At 39.1% G+C, this 26334-nt stretch overlaps 1 protein-coding gene and 1 long non-coding RNA gene across 6 annotated transcripts in view; both read left to right on the forward strand.

Annotated features, from left to right (window-relative positions):
- The window catches only part of LOC112042630 (uncharacterized), a 168254-nt gene extending 146917 nt beyond the window's left edge, over positions 1–21337 (forward strand). For 4 of the 5 annotated variants that reach the window (XM_086995901.1, XM_086995899.1, XM_086995900.1 and 1 more), the window contains 2 exons: positions 5269–6582; positions 20653–21337. In XM_086995901.1, coding sequence (XP_086852027.1) covers positions 5649–6582; positions 20653–21044 — 1326 coding nt within the window. In that variant the 5' untranslated portion in view covers positions 5269–5648 and the 3' untranslated portion in view covers positions 21045–21337. Of the gene's footprint in view, positions 1–1003; positions 1374–5268; positions 6583–20652 lie in introns of those variants that run through there. The other variant, XM_086995897.1, reaches the window with a different exon arrangement.
- Positions 21338–21361: 24 nt separating this feature from the next.
- On the forward strand, positions 21362–24788 carry LOC106151306 (uncharacterized). The gene is made up of 3 exons (XR_015331132.1): positions 21362–21488; positions 21703–21753; positions 24232–24788. It is a non-coding gene; the product is annotated as an uncharacterized LOC106151306 (long non-coding RNA).
- The last annotated feature ends 1546 nt before the right edge of the window (positions 24789–26334 follow it).

Here is a 26334-nt window from a genome sequence, read left to right on the forward strand (position 1 = left end):
TCTAGACATGGGAACCCAGTCTTACACAGTGTAATAAATTGGGGAGTATTCAGATTCAAGTTAACATACATCTAGGCATGGGAACCCAGTCTTACACAGTGTAATAAATTGGGGAGTATTCAGATTCAAGTTAACATACATCTAGACATGGGAACCCAGTCTTACACAGTGTAATAAATTAGGGAGTATTCAGATTCAAGATAACATACATCTAGACATGTGAACCCAGTATTACACAGAGTAATAAATTAGGGAGTATTCAGATTCAAAATAACATACATCTAGACATGTGAACCCAGTCTTACACAGTGTAATAGATTGGGGAGTATTCAGATTCAAGTTAACATACATCTAGACATGGGAACCCAGTATTACACAGTGTAATAAATTAGGGAGTATTCAGATTCAAGTTAACATACATCTAGACATGGGAACCCAGTCTTACACAGTGTAATAAATTAGGGAGTATTCAGATTCAAGATAACATACATCTAGACATGGGAACCCAGTCTTACACAGTGTAATAAATTAGGGAGTATTCAGATTCAAGTTAACATACATCTAGACATGGGAACCCAGTCTTACACAGAGTAATAAATTGGGGAGTATTCAGATTCAAGTTAACATACATCTAGGCATGGGAACCCAGTCTTACACAGTGTAATAAATTAGGGAGTATTCAGATTCAAGATAACATACATCTAGGCATGGGAACCCAGTCTTACACAGTGTAATAAATTAGGGATTATTCAGATTCAAGTTAACATACATCTAGACATGGGAACCCAGTCTTACACAGTGTAATAAATTGGGGAGTATTCAGATTCAAGTTAACATACATCTAGGCATGGGAACCCAGTCTTACACAGTGTAATAAATTGGGGAGTATTCAGATTCAAGTTAACATACATCTAGACATGGGAACCCAGTCTTACACAGTGTAATAAATTAGGGAGTATTCAGATTCAAGTTAACATACATCTAGACATGGGAACCCAGTCTTACACAGTGTAATATTCAAGTTAACATACCAGCAGGATACATTCATCTCTGTGGGGATTCTCGCTAAATTCCAGTCAATGTAATCAGTTAAATAGTCTTACACGCCACCTCGAGAAGTTAATAGGAAAAGAAAAGTGATCACGCCAGCATGATGTAATGTGTATTTGTCTTTAACGTGTGAATGCAGCTGAACAATGTGAATGCAGCCGAATATCACCTACACTTTATCACCTATCTTATATGTGTGTAAATAAAGGCCGAGTGCCAGGTTGACACTTGAAGTTTGGGATTTGAACACAGCAGTCGTGTTTGTCTCTACATGTCATGGCGGAGGGTAATCTTTGTGGATGTGATTTTCTACAAGTAGGAAGGTACAGTTTTATAGTAGGGCAATTTTTTTGGTCTTCATTTCGTTAATTAAATTGATTGCATGGTCGAATCAGGGTTAATTATTGCACTTTGTCGCGGTGAATCGCTTACGTTTTTCATTGGAGTTAGTGACCATTGTAGGTTGCTAGCGTGCCTTTTTGCATTTTAGTGACCGTCTTTAAAGAAATAGGAAAAACCCAGCAGAAAAAAACATGAAAATAAAGCTTTCCATTCTGCTTGATGTAATCTGTTTACCAGATATCCTCTTTCGGTTTGGTAGCATTAGTCCTTCTTGTGTTCGTCTAAAGAAGAGTGGACCAGTGTTGTAACAAATGGACAATGCTTATTAATTACAAGAAAACAATATGTGAACATTACAGGCCCAAAAATAAAGAACGTACTGCAGGTTTTGTATGTTTTGGTGGTCACCATATAGAATGGGTTGATAAGTATAAATAGCTGGTGTCTTATGTAAATTTTTTTTTTTTTAATATACTGCAAAATTTCTATCTGAATCTGCTACTATAGCACTGGGATTTGTTAAGGCAAAATGAAAAAAACTTGATCAAATGGGATTCTACACATGCCACAAATTGTTGAACAGCCGTGTGACTCCAATTAATTTTAGAGCATGGGTCGGGATATTTGGAAAATGAAAACCAAGGAAATGTACTATATGACGACTCAGGTCGGATACCATTGAAAGTTGTCAAATGGCTGAACATACTCAGATTTGGAACAGTTTGTTACTCGTCCAAAATGAATTTAATGCCTGTGAAAAAATCTTGAAGATTATAAATTGGGGAAATGGTGTTCCAAAGTTAGATTCTCAGATTGTGTGGTATGAAAATTCTTTTCTTTTTTTTTTTTAACAAATCAGGGGTTGATACAGAAAACATTAAGCACTTCTTCTCTGAAAAATTCCTAATTTATTTAAAAAAAGACATTTTGAAATTCCCTAAACCTCCGAACATATTTGACATTTAGAAAAAGAACTAAAAACTGAAAAGTGCATACATAGATTTAAACAGGAAAGAAAAAAACACTATAATTGTCTGTATATATTCTGATCGGTCTCTCTGTCCGTGTCGTCGCTGTTGCTTACTGCCGCCGCCCCCCCCCCCCCCTCCTCCCTGGCATTTTGCTCAGGCTACGGCCCTGTTACGGTAATTATTTTTTTCACCATTTAGGTCACATTTGCCTCATATTTAAGTATTTTTGTTGATGTGTATTTTGTTGATGTTTCTTCTTTTTGCTGTCTGTATATTTACCAGCTTTAATGGTCTAGTTTATAACTTTTTGGGTTGGCACTTTACCTTTACCTAGAAACTGTACGTTACACAGACACGACTATTAATGAAATAATATCCCAACTATACAAAAAAGAATTACAAGATGAGAGTCATTTCTTACTTCAGTGCACTGCTTATATTGAGGAAAGATATAAATTTCATGAAAAAAATGGGTATCTAAACAAATGGTATGAATGAAATATTTAAGAAGGTTTAATTGGGGGAAAAATGTATACAACAGGTGTCTTATAAACCCGAAGGGCTGGGTGGTCAATGCACATTACAAGTAAATAAATGATTATGTTGATATGATAAACGCTAGGGTTCAGTCATAGCTAATAATTAATAATAACACGATAACCGTTAACAGCATTGCTACATTACTGATTAACTCCAGTCTTCTTCCAGTGATGTTGTACTTTGAACTTATCGCCTGACAAACACGTGATGGGGCTAGAAACAGTGACAAGTAGATTTAGTACAATAATTATCCTTCACTTTGATATCATTTTTGTACCTTGTCTTACTTTATTCTATCAAGAAAGGGTGACTCCCGATTAAGCCACACAGAATGATTATTGAACACAGCTAATAAATCTTTTATACAGTTCTAACTCCCTCAATTCACAACAGATAACTTATTAAAACAATAGAGAGAGAGAGAGATGAGACGCTGGGGGGGGGGGGGGGATCAAGAAATATCCTACCTTACTGGGCATATCTTCTCACTGCGATGGCTTTCTATAATAACCTCTCTATACAGCTGATAGCAATTATCCCTGGCAGAAAACGGCACAACAGGTCAGGAAACTAGCCACCTTTATATTATTGATATTTCAAAAACTTTTACAAAGCTTTGCAAATTATCCTCCCCTATATTTGTATTTAATGTTCAACAGTTTTTCTTTTGTTTTGTTTATTATGTCGTTTATTGAGAAATATGTTTCAATGATTGCGTGAGTTAGAGCAGATACATTGATAAAAGAAGAGAGAGAGAGAGAGAGAGAGGGAGAGGGGAGGGGGAGAGAGAGAGAGAGAAAGGAGGAGGGTAGCTTTATATGCTGCCATGCGCACGCCTTGTCACTCTCCAGATCTTGTTTCCAGGGCCGTAGCCTCCGGGGGGGGGGGGGGGGGGGGGGGGGGGGGGCAGGGGGGGGCAGCTGCCCCCCTGGAATTTGGAATTTTCCACACCGTGATAGGGGACACACACACCCCCTTGGGGGCTTCGCCCCCTCGTGTCCGCTTACTGCCCCCCCCCCCCCCTGGCATTTTGCTCAGGCTACGGCCTTGGTTTCTATCAAGTTAGAGCAGGTACATTGATGAAAGAAGATACAAAGACAGAGAGAGAGAGAGGGGGAGAGGGGAGGGGGAGAGAGAAAGAGAAGGGAGGAGGGAAGCCTTATATGTTGACATTCGCGCGCGCCTTGTCACTCTCTAGATCTTGTTGCTATCACGTTTACTCAGAGCTTTCAAGCAAAACGACAAGCGACACAGAAATCGGTTACCCTTTGTATCCCTTTTTACCTTTTACAAAAAATAAAAAAACGGAACTTTTTCATAATGATCTGCTTATACAGATAATTCCAGAAACAGGCCTACGCTTATTATAAATTCAGGGTTGGTCTTAGATGCCATAGATTCTATTATCCTTTCACCAGATTAAAAGAGAAGACTCTTTCCAGACCCCCCCCCCCCTCTCCAGTCTGATACTGAAAAGCTAATCATGGTTACCTTCGCCTTCCTGTGGGTAGGGAAGATCACGATTTCTTGAAATTATTTTTCTAAAAGCGTACAGATGATATTCTCCCCTCCCCAACATACTGTTGTACATGTACTGGTAGATTTGCAAAAATGACCCCGTAAAGACCAGGGCCGTAGCCTCGGGGGGGGGGGGGGGTTTGAGGTGCAAAAAAATAATAATCGCAAAGGTAAAAAAATAATTGCAAAGTTGGTATCAATTCTGTGAGAAAATGCACTCATGGCCACTAGACAATCATTCAACAATCTGTTTACAAAGGTGTACTGTTTACTTATGTGTACTTAGCGGATTGGCTCTCTTGCTTGTCCACAGAGGAAGTTACGTTATTCCTGATCCTGAGACAATCTACGAAATGAAGTCCAATTGGCGTGTTGTGTTGAAAAAATGACTGTACTTATAGCAAAATGAACCCACAATTTCTGACTTCTAATTGAGCAATAAATAACAGTTAAAATGCACCAGAATGCAGTAGGCCTATTAGGGCCTATACAGTACATACAGTTTTTAAAAATTTTCCACACCGTGTATTATACATACAGTTTTTAAAATTTTTCCACACCGTGCTTCGCCCCCTCGTGTCCGCTTACTGCCCCCCCTGGCATTTTGCTCAGGCTACGGCCCTGAAGACAGACGCGAATACCTTTAATCTTATGTCCCCTAGCCAGTTAGTCTGCAATCTCTAGATTATTATTATTATTATTATTTATATATTATATATATTTTATTTTATTTTTTATGTGATGATTCTTGTGACCTTTGGTAATTACTAAGATGCCGTAGTCATACCATGACTTATTATTATTATTATTATTATTATTATTATAGAACAATCCTTATTCCTTGCAGATACCTGTTTTAAAATTGACATTCTACTGGCACCTGAACTCGCTGTGTCATCTATTATCCACTGCTCTGTGATGCCGTTTTGTTTCTCGTGGCCTGTGATGCCGTTGCCGCCATTCTGTGTCCTGTCCTGGCCTTTCTCCTAAGCGAGTCAGTGCTGTACGTGATAAACAGGCGCCATTTTCTTCAACAGCCAGGAAGTAACAGGACGGAGATTGTGGGATAATGTTGAACATATTTGACAAAGAAAGAGATATAATCTGACCGACTTGTAGGTATATGGAGCAAGTGTTTATGTTACTGTGATCTCCAAGCTGCAGCACCAGAAGTAAACATAAAGTTTAGCAATCACTGACAGAAATATTACAGGATCTACTGTCGGAATGGAAGCCATGTTAGGGCAGTCTAGACGAGGTGTAAATCCAAGATCAGGACAGGTGACAGTACAGACACAACCTCCATTAGCTGAACAGGAAACAAATACAACATCAGCTCCAAATCATCTTGTATTCTTAGACAAGGCAGAATGTGTGCGTTCCTTCAGTACTAAACTGGAAGATGATAGAGGAGGAATATACATATCTGGGTTAGCCATAGATAAGGAACACATGTTTGTTGTGAATGGAGGAAACAACAGAACAAAAGTATTCACACATGAAGGACAATTTAAGTTTGACATTAAAGTAAACAGACCATTTGATGTGGCTGTGTCACAGACTGGTCACCTGTATATAACATCACCAGATGACAGATGTGTCCAAGTGTACTCCACCAGAGGTCAGCAGGTGACAACCATGGGTCAGGGTCTACTGGAGTCACCATGGGGTATTACACTGAACAGACAAGGTCATGTGATGGTTTGTGACAGAGAAAAGAAGTCCATCTTGACATTCCATGCAGACAGTGGACAGCTCCTGAACACTATTCCACACAGTATGTGTAGTGACCCAGTGTACATCACAGTGAACAGTGTGAATGATAACATTGTGATATCAGAGTTGGGATACTGTGTACATGTGCTGTCACCTACTGGTGATCATCTGTACCAGTATGACTGCAGCAGAGAAGGCAGTGAACTGTGGTTACCACATGGAGTGTGCACAGACAGCTATGGTCACATCTTCATTGCTGACAGTGGTAACCGCAGGATAGTGGCACTGAGTCCACAGGGACAGTTTATTAGATACATTGTCACTAAGGATGATAGGTTGTGGTCTCCCAGTGCAGTAGTCATCAACCCTGCTACTGGTCAACTGGTGGTGGGAGGGATATGGTTTGGCAATGTTAAGACATTCCAGTACATTGAACTGAAACAAGGTGAGTAACATGTATTAACTGTGGGTAGATATGATTATTATGTAAAATATTTGAAAGTTAGTTAGTCTTACAATGTTTTTATCCATAAATATGTTTGCCTTTATTTCAATAAAAAAAAAAAACTTTTAAAGCATATTTAAATTCAGTAAGCACACAGCTGTGCTTTAGTAAAAATGTATGTAGAGTGGAGACATTTTCTATAGTTAATACTTTATTGTTTCTGACCAATTTCCATTAGTGATTAGGATTTTGAATGATGATGAAGAACTCTTTTTAATGGAATTTATAGTATGCTTTATTTGTATTTTTATTAAGTCACAAGAAAAGCATCTTACATTGTTTAATCCCTGAACTTCTTGTCCATTTGTCAGTGAAGAACAACTCAAATCTCACAACAGAACAGTCCAATTCTTCATATTCTTCATCTTGTAGCTGTTCATGAAAGCTTAGATATACCTAAATTCTCAAATGTACTTTGTCAAGTTTCTCAATGTCTTACCACTTCTAGATTCAAAGACATTTCATCACCAGTTTGTTGTTAACACACACAAATAAATTAAATGTTGAAGTACTTTGGATGATACCTTATTTTCCTGACTTTGTGGATTGTTCTTTGCAAATAAAACTAGCAGACGACCATTTTTCATGAAATGGAACTACTTTTCACAGGAAGTAGTGTATTCATACACAACAGTGACCTTGGGTTTGGAATACAAAAAAATAGTACATGCATTCATACTGTCACAGCATGCAAATTATAATGAAATATACAAAACTAAACACATTTTTATGTAAAACAAAAAGTTAAATGCATTTTATTTATTTATATATATTATATATATATATATATATATTATTATTATTATTATTATTATTATACTGGAAAAAAATGTTGATGAAATGGTTTTGACCACCTTTTTGGACTTTTTAAACTTCATGCTGATGGACCCACATATTTATGTCAAGGTCCCGGACCAAATCTAGTCCCATGCATAAAAAGCCCAGACCCCATGTTTATTACGCCCTGGCTGGGCCCATTCTTTATGGTGTTTGTTTTGTTAACAGCATAATGGGCAAGTTAATTGACCAAGTTAATTGGCCAAGCTGCCAGTTTGTATGGCATGTGCGGGGAATGTCTTATAGAATAATAAAATCAGACAGAATATGCTGTGATTACTAAATAAAATAGATGGGGGGGGGGGGGGGGGGGGGTAGGAGACACCAAGGGGCTCATGATTATAAATACCATATAGCATTAACAGTGTTCATTCTAGGAATGTTTCAATGTGGGACAAAGGGCCCCCAACATTAAAAAAAGTGGGCCATTACATTTTAAAGTGGGCCCTTGTTCAAATCTTGAAATTACAATATGTAACGCATGTTGTTTTACTGCTGTGGTATTTATGTTCAGAGATGAAAAAAATTTATTATAAAAATATTTTGACTTATAGGTGATAACATTCAATAAGTAATCCCAATTTTCTAAAACAAAACCCTTGAGTTGACGCTCCAATTTTTTTAACAAGTATAAGATAACACTAAAATATGTTCACGTTTTATTCACCAATAACCAAGTTCTTTCTATAACGACATTTTAACCCCATTTTTGGCTTCAATTTATGAAAAATCCATTTAATTTTATCTCTTCTGTCCTCTGTCCCATTATCAATGACCCTTGACTAACTGGCATGCATTCATGACTTATGAAATTAATTGTCTCATCCCTGATAATGATAATTCATCGATAAAAAGCTACCAGATTGAGAATGATATCACACATATTTCGACAGCAGAGACATAGATCTTACTAAAAATCACTTTAAGAATTGTTCCTTTTTTGATGTTGTTAATGAGATTGTCAATGAATTGACACTGTATTGCCTTGCACTGTTTCTCATAATTAGCACAAGTCACAAGGTGGTCCCTGGAGAATTTACGATGACCTTTTCTCCACTTTCAGGAGAAATTCTTCAATTTAGCTGCCAGGTATACCAGACAACATTTAAGTCCTTCTGAACTTGTGAATTGCAATGCCTTCTTAAACAATCCAGTAAACTGATTTCCCCACTGCCATGATTGCTCCATCTTTACCTAGAAATGTTATAAAAGTTACAATTAAATTTGAATTTGGGCATAAAAACCTGCATAAAATGTTAAGTAGTGTTGAAGGTATCCACAAAGAATACTCCAGCACACTATCCCTTACTTTATTTTTCCCTTAATCACCATGAACTGAGACCAAATCTCTCAACACAATAAAATTATGAAAAATGAATTTGAAAAATTTTACCTATATATACAAAAAATAAGGTTCTGGGAAATAACATGAGCTTGACGCCCTATGTCAATGCGACGCAGCAAACACATTGTTTACATAGTTGTTCAGCATTGCGATATCCCAGAATGCACTGTCGAGAGTTCCTCAAACTGCACAAATATAATTACAACACGTGGGTCCGGGACCTTCACGATAATCACTTTGATGTCTATTGCTCTGTGTTATAAATAAATATTGACAAAAAATAATATCTTACCTTCTAAAGCTCTGCAAAAAACCTGTTTAGCTTGAGCTGCTTCCGACGTTTCTTGCATGGCAGCGGACGTCTCATGTCGCATAAGGGTACTCGTTCGAAATTTATTAGTTGAAAGAAGATATTGTCCTTTTTTTTCAATGCATAAGCTGCAATACACCAAGTTTGCGTTATCGTCGTGTACAAGCCACTTGTAAGTATTTCTCCACCATTTTTGAAATGACCTTGAAGTTGCATGGCTATTCGACGCGGTATCAGCAGCCGTGACGGCTGCACAAACTTTTGTTCTCTTTTCTGGTGGGAATGTCTGCGGTGCATGATCATGATCATCTCTGTCGCTACTGTTCTGAGCCGTTTTAGAGTGATATTCGGGATCGATTTTCTTTAAAAAACTTAAAATACCATTTCACTTCTCCGCCATCATGCACAATGTACGGGTTGATCAAATTGACCTACATGGACAATTAATCTCAGCCTATCAGGGATTCAAAAAAGGAGGGACGATCGCCAGTGATTTGCATAAAGCGCATGACGTCAGCATAAATTAAGATCTTTGTTAAAACTGCGACGAGTAAAGAATATCTTCGTTACGTTTAACATTAGATCTTGATGTCAAGAGAAGTCGAGTAAACAATCAAACTTCGGCCGTGAATTTTCTGAATTGGAGGGCGCGTTTAGAACACAAAAATGCGCCGTTGTTAATTCTCTTGAATTTTGTTGGCGCAGCTCACTCTACGAATTGCGTCAACCACATTTTTTCTGCGTCAATGACGCAAGGGCGCATCCTAGAATGAACACTGACACCATAGAACACTGCATTAATAATGATGGTTACATCCCAGATATTTTGCTCCTATGAACAGTGTCTTTGATATCAGTCTATCGGCAATCTCCAATCATAAATTGTTAATTTATCAGACACTTGTAACATTAACCACATTTAATTGTTCACCCTGATTGTGAAACAGCCGTTTGCTCCAGATGTACTTAGTCTTCTCCAAATTAAAAAAAAAAATATGGATGTTGATAAAATTTATTCTGAACAGTCTATAAGCCAGGCAGATTCAGTACAATGGCATAGGTATTTGTAGGTTGATAAGTTATTAAATAAAGAAAAAAAAAAAAAAAAACTTCATGTAATAATCATAATAGTGATACATAATACATGTATGATGATACATTTCACCACATTTTGATGCAAACACCATCAAATGGAAACAAAAATAAACTTGTTATTAAACCAACTCAACAAATGTTTGTGCCAAGCAGATATTTAGCATTGTGTAATGTACATGTATTTCAGGAACTGCTCAGAATTATGCTGATTGCCATTTCAATTCTAAATTAAACAAACATCAACGTTGCCTACAAAACTGATACAACTGCACCAAATATCTCTTGCTATATGAAATACTTGTTGAAATGATGTTTTCAATAGAACTTATATTTTGTTTCATTTTTTTATTTAATCATGAGAAAAACATTCTAAAATGTTTAATCCCATTTCTTAGTATTATCATTATGCTTCACATATATATCAAGGCTGTTGCAATGTTTTTTTTTTTTTTTTAACTAGTAAGCAAAATCTCTTACACTGCTACAGCACATCATCTACTAGCTACAATTTTTACATCTGATGGTTTTTAGAAGTTACTGTCCCTGTGATTCATCAGCTGAGATTTTTTTTTTTTTTTGAATAAGTCATATTGTGTAATATTATTCTGTGTTGTTGTTAAAGGGATAACAACTGTTTGTATGATATCCATATTTACTAATAAATATATTGTAAACAACTCATAAAAATATAACAAATTATGTTTTACCACTAAAATGGCAGTCAACACATTTATTAGTACCACCAGCCTGTAAGCTGTTGGTACTCCTAATTTTATTCCCGACCCGTCTCATACAGCTCCACTAGCTCCGCATTCTGGAGCTGGATACAAGTCACCATTCTCCTCCTAGACCCCAAGGACCCATGTCCCCATCTCTTGGATTTAGGTCACATATTATCTCAATTTGAACCCTTTTTTTTGGCTCAGTTGGTGCATTATCCTGGGCATGACATTCGTTGAAACGCACCCTTGTCAAAATTTGTGAAAATTCGATGCCAAATATCTCTCAAACCAAAGGAATTATCGGAAAAATTACTATAGAATTTTGACGAAAGTCATATTTGTAGATTCCAGATATGCCCTTGGATTTGACAGTTGACCTTTATCTCAAGGTCAAACAGGCCAAAATCTCCTAAAAATGGGGATTAAAAAAAAATATGTTTGTGCCAATTTTTAGAAACTACACCGACCTAAGTGGGGGGATTACATTTTGGGACTTCATCTTCGGGAGTTTGGGGTCAATAGGTGCATTTTCACAGGAGAGGCAGCCGTTAGATGCCAAAACTGAAAACTCTCTATTAAACCAGAACCCTAAATACAAGACCTCTTGTTTTTTGCATTACGTAGAGCTTGTCAAGCTCAATTAATACTGGGGTTGGAATCCATTTTTTTGTTTGTTTTTGGTATTTGGTAGGAGTTGTGCTATATATAAAAAAAAAGTACATTTCAATATTCAGTAGTGAAGCAAAATGTCCCAGACAGCCTCAGTAATCTGCCCCACGTCTGGCCCAGATCTGGCAACGTCTGGCAATATCTGGGCCAGATTTTGCCAGACACTTGCCAGATCTGGGCCAAGTCTGGCAAAGTCTGGCATTTATGCCACATTTTGCCAGACACTTGCCAGATCTGGGCCAAGTCTGGCAAAGTCTGGCATTTATGCCACATTTTGCCAGATGCTGCCCAGACTTGGGCCAGATATGGTAATGTAACGAACGGGGCACCAATAGCTCTACACCGATGCCGACAAAAATTTACCAGTCCAACTTTAGTTGCCGTTCTAGAGCCGTTTAAAGACGAAAAGATGCCAAATACCCCATGATTTTAAACAAAGAAAGAAACGTTAGATTTGTACCGCTGTACGGGAAAGAATCAGCAATGACGTTCCAACCGTGTCGACGTGCCGTCAGAAAGTGTGACCGCGCGACCTGCGGTCATGACGTCACGGTCGCTATAAATAACCGCTCAGCTGATCGTTAGCGGCGTCTTTCAAGTTCTTCAAGTTGAAGCGGGGAAGAAAGAAAGTATCTTAGAGTGACATTCATAAAGCACAAGAGAGAGACAAAAAGTGAGTGAAACGGGCTGCGGGTAGCCCTCGGGCTACCCGACGTAGTCGGGAAAAATTGTGAAGAATTTTCTTTTCGAAGATTAGTCTATTTTTTTTTTTTTTTGTAGTATTTTGGCTGACAGTTATGTCAGCTACATGTACCGTTAGTTTTTAGCGAGTTTCTTAACGCAATCCTGTAACTGCATTCACCGTGACGCGCTCCGGAGGACAAGTGGTGGCTGTCAGATCATGGGATCCCTTGGTTGCAGATGTTTAGGATCCTGGCCAAGGAAGCCGCTGCGGCATGGACGATTTTGGGTGAAAGGCTGATCGGGTCCAAGACGTCATGTAGGAGGCGCCGTCGACAGCTCGGAGCTGAAGGGAAAATGCCAGCCCGAGTGCGCAGTGTTCCCCCGTGTATGATCGGGGCAGTGTTATGTTCTTATTTTGTTTTAGTTCGGTCCGCCGGACGTGTCCCTTTGCATGCAGCTACCGGAAAGCGAAAAGAGACAGTAATGGTGAAGGACGTCCTAACCCTTGATCACGGTGCTCCCCTAGGAAACCTCCGCTCCCGCCGAGGCGAGACTGGGAACTTCCCATGGGACAGACGGGTCCAGGGCGTAGATAATGCAGGAAATGCGCCACGGAAGATTAACCTTGCTCTTTCAGAGCTAACAGTCACAGGTTCCGGGTCCGCGGGGTTTACTGCCGCCAAGATGTTCACTGATTGAACTGAAGGCCTCAGCGTTCCCCTACGATCTCGCCGCCCGTGGGTGGAAAAAGTGCCAGGACTGAGTTGTTGTGTGCATGAACCGTACCCGTGAGATTTTGCTGGTGGAGAGTGTCGCCGTGTCCACTTCAGAGTCGAGTCGTCGAACCAGGTTCACAGACCGAGGGTACAGTCTGTGAATCCCATTCAGGTTCCGTTCCCGCGGCTGCGGCCGTGTGATGCGTACCGAGCTCCTCTGCCATTGCGAATAACAGCCGGAATGCTGAGAAACTGAACAGACGCCCACCATGAAGATATCGTCGCCATCCCCTAGATGACGCCGCCGCGTTCAACGGTCGTCGTTATGCCGTCCCCAGGCGTACGATATCGTCGCCATCCCCTAGATGACGCCGCCGCGTTCAACGGTCGTCGTTATGCCGTCCCCAGGCGTAAGATATCGTCGCCATCCCCTAGATGACGCCGCCGCGTTCAACGGTCGTCGTTTCTACCATGAAGAAAGATGTCGATTTGCGCTACGCTACCATACCATGAAAAACGTTGCTCGATTTTATTACAAACTCTATGGCTTTAGGCCTTGTATATATCTCTTGAAATATCTCTTTTATTGAAAACAAATTGGTGTATAATAATAATATTTGAACTGTAACCATATGCCTTTGTTGTTAATTTCGAAGGACCGGGATATACTTTCCCTGTTTCAACATCATATTCCCACGTCGCGTCCGGGGTCGTGCGCCGACGCGGCGACCTCGCGCGTTACATTGGTGGCAGCGGTGGGATTGTCCTTCGAAATGTGCTATGGTTACTTGGTCATGAATGGATGATAATTATTATCATTATTTTTTTTAATATCTCTTGTCAGAAGAAGTCAGAATGGAAAATGTTAAGGTAGACAACTTTGACCAGTCAAGTGAGAGTGAGGTCATCTTGAATCTACGAGACCACGAGGGCCGCCACGCAGAGATAGACGGTGAGAGTGATACTTTGTTAGCGGGTCCATCACCTAGAAAGAGACTGGTGAGTTCTCCATTCCCACCTAGAGACGTATTTCCAGGCAGCACAGGAGTCCAGAAAGGAAGGCCAAGCGTAATTCCCGACCGCTACGATGGAAGCAGTCCTTGGTCCGATTACCTGGCGCACTTTGAGGGCTGTGCGATCATCAATGGTTGGAGCAGTTATGAGAAGTCAGCATTTCTCGCAGTCAGTTTGAAGGGAGAAGCTCAAGCCATTCTAAGTGATGCCCAAGCCGGGGGGAAAAGACTGTCCTACAAAGATTTGGTAGACTTATTACAGAGAAGGTTTGGTCCGGGAGAGGGAGCAGAAATCTTTGTGGCAGAGCTGCGTCATCGTCGAAGAAAACCAAATGAGAGCCTGCGAGAATTGGGACAAGCTATCCGAAGACTCACTGCCCTAGCCTATCCAGAGTTGAATGTGATGTCACAGGATCGCCTGGCCCGGGTACATTTCCAGGAAGCCGTGGTGAGCAAAGAATTGAAATCATGTATTTTTCAGGCTCATTGTAAGACTCTGGAAGATGCAGTGACGGTGGCAGCAGGCATGGAGTCATTTCTGGATGCAGAAAGACTGAGCGAGGCTGGTAAACGGCAACTGCGGGTAGTACAGAAGACTGAAGAAGACGAGACCCAGGTGAAAAGACTGGAGGATGAAGTCCATGCATTAAGAAGAGAGCTTGCCGACCTCAAAAGATCCATGCCTGTCTCATTCTTCGGTAAGCAGCCATTCAGGAGGGCAAAGGGAGTAATCTGCTACAACTGTCAACAGGAAGGTCATTTTGCCAGAGAATGCCCTCAACCAGCCAATGAGGGAAACGGCCAGTGGTCCACCCGAGGGACCGGGAGAAGACCCAATACTCACTGAAGGTCCCAGTCAAAGAAGGACGAACAAATGTACATAATGTTTCGAATGGGTTATTTATTGTTGGTAAAGTTGAAAATGTTGATGTTTTATTTTTAGTTGACACAGGGTCTTCAGATACCTTTTTAAGCGTTGAGTGTTACAGAAAAATTGCCGTTGACAAGAAAACAGAACTCCGTCAAATGACAGAACAAGTACGGCAAGCCGATGGCAAGCCGCTACCCGTATTGGGCCGAATGAAAGTATCCATTGACGTGCAGGATCAACCCACTGAGTTAGACGTTATTGTGGCGGACATACAAAACCAAGGTATTTTGGGCCTAGATTTTCTGGTGTCAACAGCAAGCGTTCTAGACTTTCAAGGTTTCAGTTTTCACTGTGAAGGTCAAAGACTGCCATGATTAGATGAATCTTGATTCGGGAGAATCAATTTTAAAAGGATGGGGGCAATGTAACGAACGGGGCACCAATAGCTCTACACCGATGCCGACAAAAATTTACCAGTCCAACTTTAGTTGCCGTTCTAGAGCCGTTTAAAGACGAAAAGATGCCAAATACCCCATGATTTTAAACAAAGAAAGAAACGTTAGATTTGTACCGCTGTACGGGAAAGAATCAGCAATGACGTTCCAACCGTGTCGACGTGCCGTCAGAAAGTGTGACCGCGCGACCTGCGGTCATGACGTCACGGTCGCTATAAATAACCGCTCAGCTGATCGTTAGCGGCGTCTTTCAAGTTCTTCAAGTTGAAGCGGGGAAGAAAGAAAGTATCTTAGAGTGACATTCATAAAGCACAAGAGAGAGACAAAAAGTGAGTGAAACGGGCTGCGGGTAGCCCTCGGGCTACCCGACGTAGTCGGGAAAAATTGTGAAGAATTTTCTTTTCGAAGATTAGTCTATTTTTTTTTTTTTTTGTAGTATTTTGGCTGACAGTTATGTCAGCTACATGTACCGTTAGTTTTTAGCGAGTTTCTTAACGCAATCCTGTAACTGCATTCACCGTGACGCGCTCCGGAGGACAAGTGGTGGCTGTCAGATCATGGGATCCCTTGGTTGCAGATGTTTAGGATCCTGGCCAAGGAAGCCGCTGCGGCATGGACGATTTTGGGTGAAAGGCTGATCGGGTCCAAGACGTCATGTAGGAGGCGCCGTCGACAGCTCGGAGCTGAAGGGAAAATGCCAGCCCGAGTGCGCAGTGTTCCCCCGTGTATGATCGGGGCAGTGTTATGTTCTTATTTTGTTTTAGTTCGGTCCGCCGGACGTGTCCCTTTGCATGCAGCTACCGGAAAGCGAAAAGAGACAGTAATGGTGAAGGACGTCCTAACCCTTGATCACGGTGCTCCCCTAGGAAACCTCCGCTCCCGCCGAGGCGAGACTGGGAACTTCCCATGGGACAGACGGGTCCAGGGCGTAGATAATGCAGGAAATGCGCCACGGAAGATTAACCTTGCTCTTTCAGAGCTAACAGTCACAGGTTCCGGGTCCGCGGGGTTTACTGCCGCCAAGATGTTCACTGATTGAACTGAAGGCCTCAGCGTTCCCCTACGATCTCGCCGCCCGTGGGTGGAAAAAGTGCCAGGACTGAGTTGTTGTGTGCATGAACCGTACCCGTGAGATTTTGCTGGTGGAGAGTGTCGCCGTGTCCACTTCAGAGTCGAGTCGTCGAACCAGGTTCACAGACCGAGGGTACAGTCTGTGAATCCCATTCAGGTTCCGTTCCCGCGGCTGCGGCCGTGTGATGCGTACCGAGCTCCTCTGCCATTGCGAATAACAGCCGGAATGCTGAGAAACTGAACAGACGCCCACCATGAAGATATCGTCGCCATCCCCTAGATGACGCCGCCGCGTTCAACGGTCGTCGTTATGCCGTCCCCAGGCGTACGATATCGTCGCCATCCCCTAGATGACGCCGCCGCGTTCAACGGTCGTCGTTATGCCGTCCCCAGGCGTAAGATATCGTCGCCATCCCCTAGATGACGCCGCCGCGTTCAACGGTCGTCGTTTCTACCATGAAGAAAGATGTCGATTTGCGCTACGCTACCATACCATGAAAAACGTTGCTCGATTTTATTACAAACTCTATGGCTTTAGGCCTTGTATATATCTCTTGAAATATCTCTTTTATTGAAAACAAATTGGTGTATAATAATAATATTTGAACTGTAACCATATGCCTTTGTTGTTAATTTCGAAGGACCGGGATATACTTTCCCTGTTTCAACATCATATTCCCACGTCGCGTCCGGGGTCGTGCGCCGACGCGGCGACCTCGCGCGTTACAGTACTTTCATTTTCAATTTTTATTTTCTATTTATTTATTTTTTATTGACCAGTGAGCTGAATGCATTAAACTGACATCATTTGATAAATTTTGATTTAATTTATCTCTCTCTTTTCTTCAAAGTCCTCTCATAAGTGTGCTATTTGTTAAATTTAATTTGACTTGACATTTGAATGAATTCACTGTTTTAAAACTTTTTTGAACTACTCGTTCCGCTGTTGTAAAATTCCGCTTTTTATGCTAAGCCGGTCAAGGACCCGGATGTAGCGTTTCTTAGAGTTATGGATATGAAAAAAGCACAAGCGTATCAAACTGATACAATTTGTTGAGTGATTTGATTCGTGATGCGATTTATTTCGAAGGCATCAACACTGGCGACGAGGATTAACACTAGTGCAAAACTGTGAGCCAACTTTCTTTGAAAAAATGGAGGAAAAATGTGAAATTACGGAATTCGAACCGTACAGAAGTCCGGAGACATTAGGGTCACGCCCGACGCGATGGCTAGACAGTTTTAACCTCTTCGCTGACGGAAAAGATTGATCTTTTCAAAACCAACGGACGGCATGAATAATGAACAAAGATAGAAAATTAAAAATACATGACAGAGGAGACACGCGCTTATGTTGTATTCAGCAGGGACAGGTGTACAAGATATTTTCAGGACTCTCCCAAAACACAGGTTAGAAACATGAATATACATAAGACAGTTAACGCTTTGAATGAAATTGGAACACCAGAAACTGTGAGTATGATGAAACCGAAGTCATTTGACAAACCAAGCCAGTCTAAACATTACGAGTTTAGACATGAAAAACGAAGTAGAAACTCCCTGACTGAGAAAACATGGAACGTTGGATCACTTTGCAAAAGTCTCCAAAACTGAAACTATTATTCATGTAAATGACAGCTTTGAACATGATAATCCAGGAGTGCATATACATTTGGTGTGGAACCAATGCAATATACACAGAAGACATGGAGGAAATAGAGGAGGTGTTAATCTCAGTGTATTACCAGATTCAGGTGCATATTGTAATATCATTGATGAAAATACATGGAGAATGCTGAAATCCAAGAGAAATAAACGTGGCTCTTGTGGAGGACCAGAAAACAAACAGTATTATTCATACACGTCTGAGAAACCTTTAAAAGTGAAGGGGACATTCGAATGTGACGTAAAGGCAAGCAAAGAAAGAGACCAGTAGTAGTGAAAGGACATGGGATTTGATATGAGTTGATTAGTTTTGAGAATTTTCAGTGTGGTTTAAGGAATAAAAGTTGGAGTTCATATGCTCTTCTGCAAATGTTTAAAAAGACATTTTAAAGACTGAACTGTCAATTAACATGTTTTGAAAGGACCGTTTCTCTCCAAGAAAGGAAGGGATGTTGTGTTTTGACTTGACATTTGAATGAACTGTTGTTAACTTGGTAGAGTTACTTGTTCCATTGTTGATTCCTTTAATAATTATAAGCTTGTCAAGGAGTATCAAGGAGTATTATATCTTAGTGTTATGGATTTGAAAAAAGCGCAAGCATTGCAAACTGGTTCAATTCATTGAGTGATTTGATTCGTGATGTGATTTAATTCAAAAGCATTGATACTGGTTTGTTTTTGTGCACATGTAATTCTCTTTTAATTGTACATCTATATCTGTGCTGGAGTATACATTTTTTTTTCAGAATTTACATGTATGTACAGTACTGTAGCCAGCATGCAAGTTGAATTGAAACAGTTACTGCATGGTTATTTATAATTTTGTTATAACTCTCCATCATCTAAAAAACAATGTTTTTTCATTCATTATTCAAGATTTATTCATTACAAAACTATATTCATTAGTGATTATTATTATTAATGATATGTTTGAATTAGTTTAAAAATGACAATGTATAATATTATTTAGGTTGAGGTGTGCAAAAATATTTCCCCCTCAAACCCCCCCCCATGTACATGCATAATTAATTACAATTTTTGTAATTTGTGTTAATTCAGATTCGATGAGCAGCTTTGTGTTTAAAAAAAATGTTGTTATAACTGTTTTCTTTACACGTATGTAAGTGACATTTCCTCCTGTTAAGTGTCTGTATATTTGCCTTTTTGCAGTGTAGTTTTTTTTTTTCAAACATACATTGTTTTGTACAAAAAGACAAGGAGTGGCCCTTAATTTGTTACATGTTAGTTGCCAGCAAGGTTATATAATGTGTAAAAATTTTGTTTAGGGTTTTAGCACAGAATAAATACTTGAATCTTGAATTTTGTATGTCTTTTTTTTATAGTAATCTTATTGAATAATTAAAAATAATTAAAAAAAAGAAAAAAAAAAAAAACAATCTGGGCCATATGTGGTCCATGTCCGGCCCTAATCTGGCCCATTTGAATATGATCTGGCCCACTTCTGGTCCACATCCGGCATGCCATACCTTTGCCAGATATTGCCAGATCTGGGCCGACATCTGGCCACATGAGCAAATGTGAAATAATTAAAAAAAAAAACAATCTGGGCCATATGTGGTCCATGTCTGGCCCTAATCTGGCCCATTTGAATATGATCTGGCCCACATCTGGTCCACATCTGGCATGCCATACCTTTGCCAGATATTGCCAGATCTGGGCCGACATCTGGCCACATGAGCAAATGTGGACTGGGCCAGATGTGGCAATGTCTGGGCCAGATCTGGCCCAAACATTGCCACATCTGGCCCACATGTGGCAAGCCAGACGTGGGCCATACCTTTTGCCAGACATTGCCAGACGTTGCCAGATCTGGGCCAGATGTGGGCCAGATCACTGAGGCTGTCTGGGGTGAAATACTCAAAAACTGGCAGAGATACACCCATGGTTACTATTGACCTTGAATAAGAAGACACATACTGGCAGCCAAACTGTGACCTTGAAATTGACCTTTGACCTACTTTTTCATCTTAAACTAAGTCTTGCAAATTTTTTGCCTCTTTTATCTGCAAAAATGGCAGAGATACACTTATAGTTACTATTGACCTTGAATAGGAAGTCATATACTGGCAATCTTACTCTACGCTGCTTTGTAATCTGGAACATAGTCGATCTTACACGTCAGACTTTGTGTGCAAATCGACTTTGTGATTTATGAAAAATGTCTGTATACTTCACTTTGTTCTTCAGCAGTGATTCAGTATCCAGATTACACACCCTTTTTATCTATCTGTCTATTTTACTCGAAGTTTGTTTTACCCTGATATAAATAACGCACCATAGTATTTTTGGGAATTTCTCAATTTAATTCAAAAATTTAATTAAGCTGCGATTTATCGACTTTTGTCATCGTGAAAATGTGAGATTTTACATAACACACTGTTACTCTCAAGCACATATGCAGGCATCCACCTCTCTAGATTTTCTCTCGCTTCCTCTCTGCTATCACTTCACAATAAATATAACGTCTGCAAACATCATCGTTCACCTTATCCATGAGTCCTTTTGTCAATCTGAAGCATAACATATGTATTACCAGGTGAGTTTAATGAACGGCTTCGCCGATTGTGTGAAAGTGGTAAGATTCCAGTATACCGACAGCGAGTAGCTATTGTTGGACCTTACGGTGTGGGGAAGACTTATCTCGCCAAGCGCCTCATCCATGAGGAATATATCAAAGAAGAAGATGCAAATACAACTGGCGTGAATATATACCGCCATAGGTGTGTTGTCCATAAAGCTGGCCGATCCTGTTGGATCAGAGGAAAAGGTAAGCAGAATATAGGAAAACGTTTGACACATATGGAATATGTTTATAAAGAATACAAAGAACAGAAGATAAGACATTTTCAATTTTACCACATAATTCACAATAAGGAATTATACATACGTGTACGTGTGGGTGTCCAAATGTGTCCTTCCCTATCTTAGTATGGTAGACGAGGGGCTGAGTGAAATAGTACCTAAATAAGTGGTGCCTTTGTATTGTTATCAATCAATTGACATACATGACACTTTACAATCTACTCCTACAGCCCATTGATTATTTTTTAACTGGGTACAAACACTATAATTTCATTCTTTGTAAAAACACCATGCTTTATTCTACTCAATATTGAATTGAATTTTTCAACGGTGTAGCCTGATACGTACACTCAGAAAGGGTACATTTAGATACAACGCTTGATCTACCTGTATGATCCTTCCAACTATTCTCAGATGATCCAAAAGACCAGTTTGCACAAAACATGGCAATTGGAGTACAGAATTCAGATATGTTTTGTGAGCCGGACTTAACAGTATTGGACCAAACGCCACTAGAGGAATCCCCACCAGATTCAGAAGAGAATATTAATAACATGCTGACAAATAGAGGTATTGTACATGATTGTCTCGAATAGTTCATCTTGGTGCAATTTAAACAGATATTTGTAGTTATTCTTCTTTTTTGCCAAGAGATTCCACCTTCTATGTGTTTTTCTTTGGCCATTCCACATATATGTGCCTTGAAAACGTTTTTGTTTACTTCAAGGTTGATTCTTTTTCTGTTAGAATGTTGTTTGATATTATTCTTCTCTTTATTCTACAGCCGCTTCCCCTGATGACAGTGAATCACCTGCCTCTCCTGACAAAGCAGCAGGTAAGTAGTTCACATGTAGTAAAACAAAATTCTCGTGTATTGCTCAGAATGTTCGAGAGTTTTTCTTAGCTTGTTGATAAGGTATGTGAGTTTCTATCTTCTTATTTTCATCATACTGGGACTTTGAACTCACATGGGCATGAAGCCTGGTGGTAATCAAATTTTCTTAATGTCCATGTTTTTAATAGAAGATAATTAAAATTTTGTGGTATTTATACAGTTGACCATTATGTTATATTGCATCAAAAACCTACTTTGTGCACTATCACCATAACGTTATAAAAAGAAAACTGTTACCTATTTTATATTTACAAAAAATGATTCTTAGGATTGACAAACAGCTTAAATTAGAAAAACCAGCTCTTTTGAATTATCCTTTTTATCGAATTATGCATTTTTTGTGAAATTTTTATTTATCTCATTCTGGTGTGAGCTTGAACTCTCATGGGCCTGAAGCCTTATGCTTTTACTTACATCGTTATATACTGTTGTGCATAATTAAATTTTGGGGTTGACTGTGCAGTTAAGCATTGTATTACATTAGAACTGACAGCCTCCTATTTTATGCATTATTATTTTCTGCTTTTTTAAAATTGTGACTTAGATATTTCATGGGCCTGAATACCGTTGCTAGTCACATTTGGGTGACAAGCCTCTAATCTTCCATTGGGTAACTACTAGCTAAATTCAGAGCTATAAGGTCACTTGCCTAAATTAAGTTTCAAGTGGCAATAAAATGAGATCATATAAAACACACATGTTGAGATTCCCTGTAAACTCCCATAGGTTAAGTTTTCTGCCAGATAACAGTGTCCATAATAGGGAAGCAGTGATAATTATGCAGATAAATGTTGTTTAATTTTGCAAATTAGTTTTCAAAAAATTATTTTGTATAATGCCAACATTAATGCTAGTTTTAAAAGCAGCTTTACTGAAATGTTTTGTTTTTAATTTTTTTCAAACACTGAGGGTTTCAACTCAATTTTTAACTCCCCTCCACCTGAAGCTCTGCACATTTTCTGTTTTCCCACAAAAGCAGTTGTATTGGTATTTATGTATTTCAGCATTATGTAACATTATATTATTCTATGCACTGCTTTCATTTGTCAAATATTGTGATTTTCATTATGTGAATTTGAACTCTCATGGTCCTGAAACTGTAATCTTATCATAGGGGCAGATTGGGATCGTCCTCAAGGTTTTCAGGAAGACGGTCAGATTTTAAAGTTAACATTGACGGGTATCTATTTTTTTTGTTGGAAGACCATCTAAAATGGAGGGTGGATTAACAAAGATATTTTAAAATACTGTCAGAAAATACATTTGGATCCGCTCCTGTTATTGACCATGTTACCTGTTGTGCATGACTTAAATTCAGTGTCGATTGACCGTGCTATTACAAGTATTATTTATTATTGCATCAAAATGAGAAATTAACCTATTTTTTGCATCTTTATTTATTTATTTATTTATTTTGTCTGTAGACTCGTCCTTCAAGAAATACATGCCTTCAAGAAATCGACGAAAACTGGAAGTGCATGTTTTTTGCACTGTTTTTCCTGTCATGCCCATCGTAAACACTGTGTTGTCAAGTAAAAGGAAGCGTCTGATACAAAGTATCAAATGCGGCATTGACGTGCTTACATGCGATGTGTTCAGTACACTTTGTTTACACTGACAAGTCGAGGTCAGAAATGCACAATGTTTTTCTATGTAATTACGCAGTTTCAATTTTGATTAGTGAATTTTCTTTTATCTGCATGGTCATTTTCCGAACATTTGTATAAGCCACGAAATATTTCTCATCGGAAAATCACCCAGCAGCTTTCCAAGTACAAGCGAGTGACGTCATGATGCACTTCCGAATTTCGTCAAGATCTTGAAGGGATTAGCGTTATGGTTTGCTGCACATTTAAAGCGTTCTGTCTCAAAATGTACTTGACTGCTTGGATTGAAATTTACAGAACTTATTCTTCACATGATATCACACATATGTGCTTAATTTGAGAGCTTTAGCTGTTATATATTTTCTACAGTGCCCATTCAAAATTGAAAAAGAGCTATTTTCCGTCAATTTTTCTTGAAGGGCAGGTCTACATTTGACAGATTTGCTGTCTTGTTTTATCTGGGTACAAACACGACAATTTAATTTTCTGTAAAATAAGTCTTCTTTATATGACTGAGGATTATTTTTCTTTTTGCCAAGGGATTCCACCTTCTATGTGTTTTTTGTTGGCCATTATACCTTATGTACCTTGAAGACTGGGCACTTGATACCAATTATACTTGATCTTATTAGACGCATTTTCGATGTAATTTATTTATTTTTATACAATATTTATAGACCAATATCCCAAAGTTATATGTTAAAATTTTGTAAAGAAATTCCTTTATCTTAGCCACGTTTTTGTTTACTTTAAGATTGAGTCATTTTCTGCTAGAATGGTGTTTGATATTCTTCTTCTCTTTATTCTACAGCCGCTCCACCTGCCTCTCCTGACAGAGCAGCAGGTAAGTAGTGCATATGTAGTAAAACAAGATTCTGTCTTTTGCTCATAATCTGCGAGAGTTGTTCTTAGCTTGTCGATTAAGTATGTGAGTTCCTGCATTCTTATTTTCATCAAACTGTATTAATAATGTTATATTAAAATTGACTATACCTTACAATTTTAATTGATTTTAATGAATGTTAAAACATTCAGTATTTATCACCCAGTTATGTTTTGAGCTTACTCACTTGTATTCAACAGAGAGGATACATTTTTAAGAAAAAAATGTTTTTTTTTTTTGCAAATTGCCGATAAACCTTCAGAAACAGATGAAAGCTTCTATTATATTTGATAACTGTTTCACAAAGTTAATTGACACTAAATACATTCAAATTTTGTCAATGATTACGATACTTTTTTATGCTAAAAAGTTTTATTTTAACCGCACTGTTCATTGTACAGTCCTTTTCAAAGGTGAAAGTGGATCTCATACCTCTGGGGAAGAAAACATGAGTAGTATAAGAATGTTAACGATATGTCGATGTATGAACAGTCCCTGACAAATGAAATAAATTAGATTGAAAGCATGTCTATAAAGATTAAGGTCTCGTCTCTCACAACCCCCCCCCCCCCCCCCCCCCCCTTGAAGAAGGCACATCAGCTGAAAACTCAATCGGGCGCTTGATACCAATTATACTTATTACATGTATTTTCAATCTAATTTATTTATTTTTATACAATATTTATACAATATACTGCGGGATTAATACCATGATTTGGATAAATATGCACGCATTGCAATACATAACAATATGCATTATGCTAAAATCATTTAGTTCGGACATAGCTTATTGTATTCATCGCAGTGGCAGAAAGGGACCATCTAGATGATATTGACAAGGAGCTATTGGAAAAAATTGAGAAAATTGCCCGAGGGGAAGATGTGGAGCCAGAGAAACAGGTCACAATTTGGGATTTTGCAGGACAGGATGTCTACTACACCACGCACCAAACGTTCCTCTCAGAGCGGATCATCTACTTGTTGGTATTCCGACTTGACCAGGACCTCGATGATAAAATCCCTGTATACAGGGGAGAGAAGACGCTGAAAGGTATTGTTGAGCTTTATGTATATATCTTTCATGTATAAGCTACTCAGGGCCCTCATGTAAATAAACTGTCAACTGTGTGTAATTTCTTTATTAAAAGACCCACATTTTTAAATCTCTCTATTGCTCTTAATAAATAAATAAATAAATATATATATATATATATATATATATATATATATATATATATATATATATATATATATATATAACATTGAGTTTTTAGTAGTGTTAATTTTAAATGGTTCCGATGAGTGTTTTAAGATTTTAATATTGTAGTAATTTTAAGGATTTTAGTTATATTATCCATTGTAAGCCGCGCAATAAGAAACATTATTATTGTACCACCAGCGTTAGCGCTGGCGATACACATGGTTTCGGTCCCGTCCAGATCGTTCCGCCGGACGGCTACCGTTACCGCTTCTCCTCCTAGACGGTAAGGGCCCCCGTACCCATCTCTTGGATTTAGGTCACCTATAATCTCAACTCGTTCCACGTAAAATTTGGGCTTTGTCCGTATTGGGGTCTGGGTGTGGCACTCATTGCAATGCACCCTTGTCCAAAAATGGCAAAATTAAATGCTAATTATCTACTCTTCCGAAGGGGTTATGGGAAAAATTTCTACAGACGGCTTTCCAAAAGTCATATGTGTAGATTTCAAATATGCCCTTGGATTTGACCTTTGACCTTTACTTCATGGTGGTGAAAGCAAAACGTGCAGTACAGTACGATGAATGACCATTGGGTGTTCATCTATTTTGGATCAGGGGGTTGACAAACACCCAATGGTCATTCATCGTGGAAAATTTCATGCTTTTATCATCTTTTGCACAATTCTGGATAAATTTGGACTGAGCCGCCTGACTACTTTTCACCATGAACTAAACTTTGCATATTTTGCTTCCCTTTTATCTCCAAAACTGGCAGAGATAGGTCCATAGTTACTATTGAAGTTGAATGGGGAAGTCATATACTGGCAATCT

The sequence above is a fragment of the Lingula anatina genome, chromosome 9 (genome assembly GCF_051362555.1).
Source record: "Lingula anatina isolate TDL-2025a chromosome 9, LinAna3.0, whole genome shotgun sequence".
NCBI lineage: Eukaryota > Metazoa > Brachiopoda > Lingulata > Lingulida > Lingulidae > Lingula > Lingula anatina.